At 62.2% G+C, this 3,043-nt stretch overlaps 1 protein-coding gene across 1 annotated transcript; it reads right to left on the bottom strand.

The window, feature by feature from the left end:
- Nucleotides 1-1,767: 1,767 nt before the first annotated feature.
- EMIHUDRAFT_123349 (hypothetical protein) lies at nucleotides 1,768-2,897 on the bottom strand (the record flags this gene model as incomplete). Its single annotated transcript, XM_005780382.1, has 2 exons — nucleotides 1,768-2,582; nucleotides 2,818-2,897. Coding segments are annotated over 2 exons (895 nt in total), but the record flags the coding sequence as incomplete, so codon positions are not given.
- Between the last annotated feature and the right edge of the window lie 146 nt (nucleotides 2,898-3,043).

Genomic DNA, 3,043 nt, shown 5'->3' with positions numbered 1-3,043 from the left:
TCAGGGACACAGGCACACTGACGGTGAACCTTCTTTTGTAGACCGCTAGGATTGAGAGCAGCCTCGCTCTCAATCCTAGAAGTCGAAGGGTTGTGAGCAGCACTCCTCGCAATCGTAGCATCTCTGTACGATTGCTAGCACCTACGCTCGCAATCCTACATCTTCTAGGACTAAGAGCAGCTCCGCTCCCAAGGCGACTGGTGACGCCTACGACTACTACCAGCGCGCTCGCAATCCGAGCAAAGTCTAGGATTGCGAGCAGCTTAGCTCACAATCCTGGCAACATGCCTCCGATTGCGAGCAGTAGCGCTCGCAATCCTACATCTTGTAGGACTATGAGCGGCGGCGCTCACAATCGTACCCAAGATCCAAGGATTGCTAGCCAGAGGGCACTCCCAATCGCTCCAGCCGCGAGCGCTTGTGAGTGAGCGCGCCGGGAGGGTCGAGAGATGGGCTCTGGTAGGAGGCTCCACGCCACCTGACTCGCGTCGTGCCACCTGACTCTCGCCTGGAGAGATAAAAAGAAAGAAAGAAAACAGACAACCCAAGGGAGGGATGGGAGGACGGCACGCCGCCACCACACAGGGATTTTAAGGAGAGGTGTGTGGTGCGCTATCCGTCGCCCACCCTAGGGAGTCTGCCTCTTCCTATCTCTCTTCGCAGTCTCTCGCTGATTCTCGCTGCAACCTTCATGCCACCACGCGGTCGTCCCACCCTCGTCGTTCTCTCCCTTGTCACTTCCTCCTCTGTCGCGTTGTTCTCTTCTGCCCCGTCCTGCGACGCCGCCGCCTGCCGGTCCCTTGTTCTCGCGGCTTCTTTCGCCTGTCGGCGCAACTCCGTCCTCCTCGCGGCGTATCCTGGCCCCTCGAGTCTATCGAGCTCCCCTCGCGCAAGGACCACATTTCTGACTCCCACTCCGATCATTTGCCTACAGGTCATGTTGTTGCTCAGGTCCACTCTCTCTTCGAACACTCGTGCCTCTACGGATGATGCCGGCGCTGGGGTCCCCTTCGGATGCATCGTGACATCCTTGGAGAGATATAAATAAATAAATACAACGGACACGCCAACCGAGGGGTGGGAGAAGGACAGGGTCCCCACCTGCACAAGCAGGATCTTGTAGGACGATCAGGGACACAGGGGAACGGGAGCGGGGAGCGCATCGCGACACGGAGGGGGGCTGGGCAGGGGGTTCACCCTCACGACAGGAATCCCATCTCTCGTATAGGACAGGTTGCACCCGGCGGCACGGGGGCAAGCGCGGGCCTCCTACTGGTTGCGCTCTCCTAGTTCTCCTGCTCCTGACAAGGGACAGCGACAGGCTCGCAGCACGGTGGACTCCCTATCCACTGGCGATCTCTCTCGACTAGCGACCTTCCTCCGACGTCTCACCGGCAGTCTCTTCTACCACAGGCAGACTGACACGTGGGTGGCAGTGGCGGTGATAGGAGTCTCCCACTCTGTGGGCCTCGCTAGAAGTGCGACCCCTGCGCGTGTCCTCGCCCTTGAGGAAGGGGAAGGGGCTGTGTGTCTGTGCATGTGTACAACATGTGTGTGTGTGTGTGTGTGTGTGTGTGTGTGTGTGTGTGTGTGTGTGTGTGTGTGTGTGTGTGTGTGTGTGTGTGTGTGTGTGTGTGTGTGTGTGTGTGCTCGCTCGCTCGCTCGCTCGCTCGCTCGCTCCCTCGCTCGATCGCGCGCGCGCTGCGCGAGCCGCCCTGCCCGCTGCGCTGCTAGGGTTGCGCTGCGGGAAGGGCTCGGCGGCCGTTCCTAGAAATCCTCGTCGCTCCCCTCGTAGAGGGAGGGCTCGTTGGACTCGAGGAGTGGGCCGCCGTCGGAGGAGGAGCGGGCGGCTCCGCGGGCGACGCTCGCCCAGTTCTTCTTGTTGCTCTTGACCTCGCCGCCGCCGCCGCCGCCGCCGCGGCCGCCGCGCCCGCGCCGCCCGCGGCTTGTGCCCAGCCTGACCGCGCTCGGCATGCGCTCGTAGATAGTGTCCTTGAAGGCGGAGTGGAGGAGCGCCTCGAAGTTGACGCACGGCGCGTAGCGGCAGCGAGCGGCGGTCTTGCACGGGATGGCGGTCTGGTTGAAGGCCGGGCAGAAGCCGATCCCGTCGCGCACCGCCATCGCCTTGGCCTTGCCCGCCGCGCGCGCGACCTCGACCTTGTTGTCGACGATGAGGCTCTCGAAGGTCTTCTTCTTGGCGACGTTCGCCGCTGCGGCGCGCCTCTCCTTGAGCGCCTGCGCGCCGCACTGCGCGTCGTGGATGATGTCGGCGCTCGTCGTCGCAAAGGCGCGGCACGATGGGCAAAGCTTGTTCCCGAGCACCTTCACACTCCCGACGTCGAGGCGGAGGGGTCCGCCGACATCGCCGCTCGCGTAGACGTTGGGCAGGACAGGGAGGTTGCAGACGAGGTTCTCGTTCTTCACCTTGAAGAGGATCGAGCCGTCCTTCTCGTCCGACTTCGTGCCGAGGAAGGAGTGGTATCCCTCCTGGATGGAGACCACGTTGCCGAAGTGCTTCTCCAAGAGGGGGGCGAAGTGCACAAGCGGGCCATTGCAACCCGCGGGAATTCTTTTTATCAGTCCTGCTGATAGGAAGAGGTCGCCCACCACCCCCGCTTGGCTCGGTGCGCTGCCTCTAGCTACATTCCCTCGACTGCCTGCATTTGGAAGTGTGCCTTTGCCACGCGCCTTTGGCCGGCGTTGCCTGCCTAGCTCGTCTCTCTTTCTCCGTTCTCGACTGTCGAGCGGGCTAGGAGGACCTGACTGGCGGGGTACATCTGTGGAGCAGGCGACTTCTTGTCGGATATCGGTTCGCACCGCTCATGTCGCGCCACGGAGACATCTCGTCCAGCCCAGACACGGTCGGGACTTGCGTCTTCCAGTACAAGATGCCGCGCCTCCACACGCATGAGGAGGTGATGGGACGAGCGCGAGAGAGCCGGCGAGATAGCACCGTCTCCTGAGCTGATGCCCTGCCTCGTGCGCCGTGTACACAGGTGATGGCCAACGTGCGCAAGATCTGCGAGGTCGTGAAGGGTACAAA

The sequence above is a fragment of the Emiliania huxleyi genome, assembly GCF_000372725.1.
Source record: "Emiliania huxleyi CCMP1516 chromosome Unknown EMIHUscaffold_2157, whole genome shotgun sequence".
NCBI classification, from domain to species: domain Eukaryota; phylum Haptophyta; order Isochrysidales; family Noelaerhabdaceae; genus Emiliania; species Emiliania huxleyi.
This window is presented reverse-complemented; position numbering and strand designations above follow the sequence as displayed.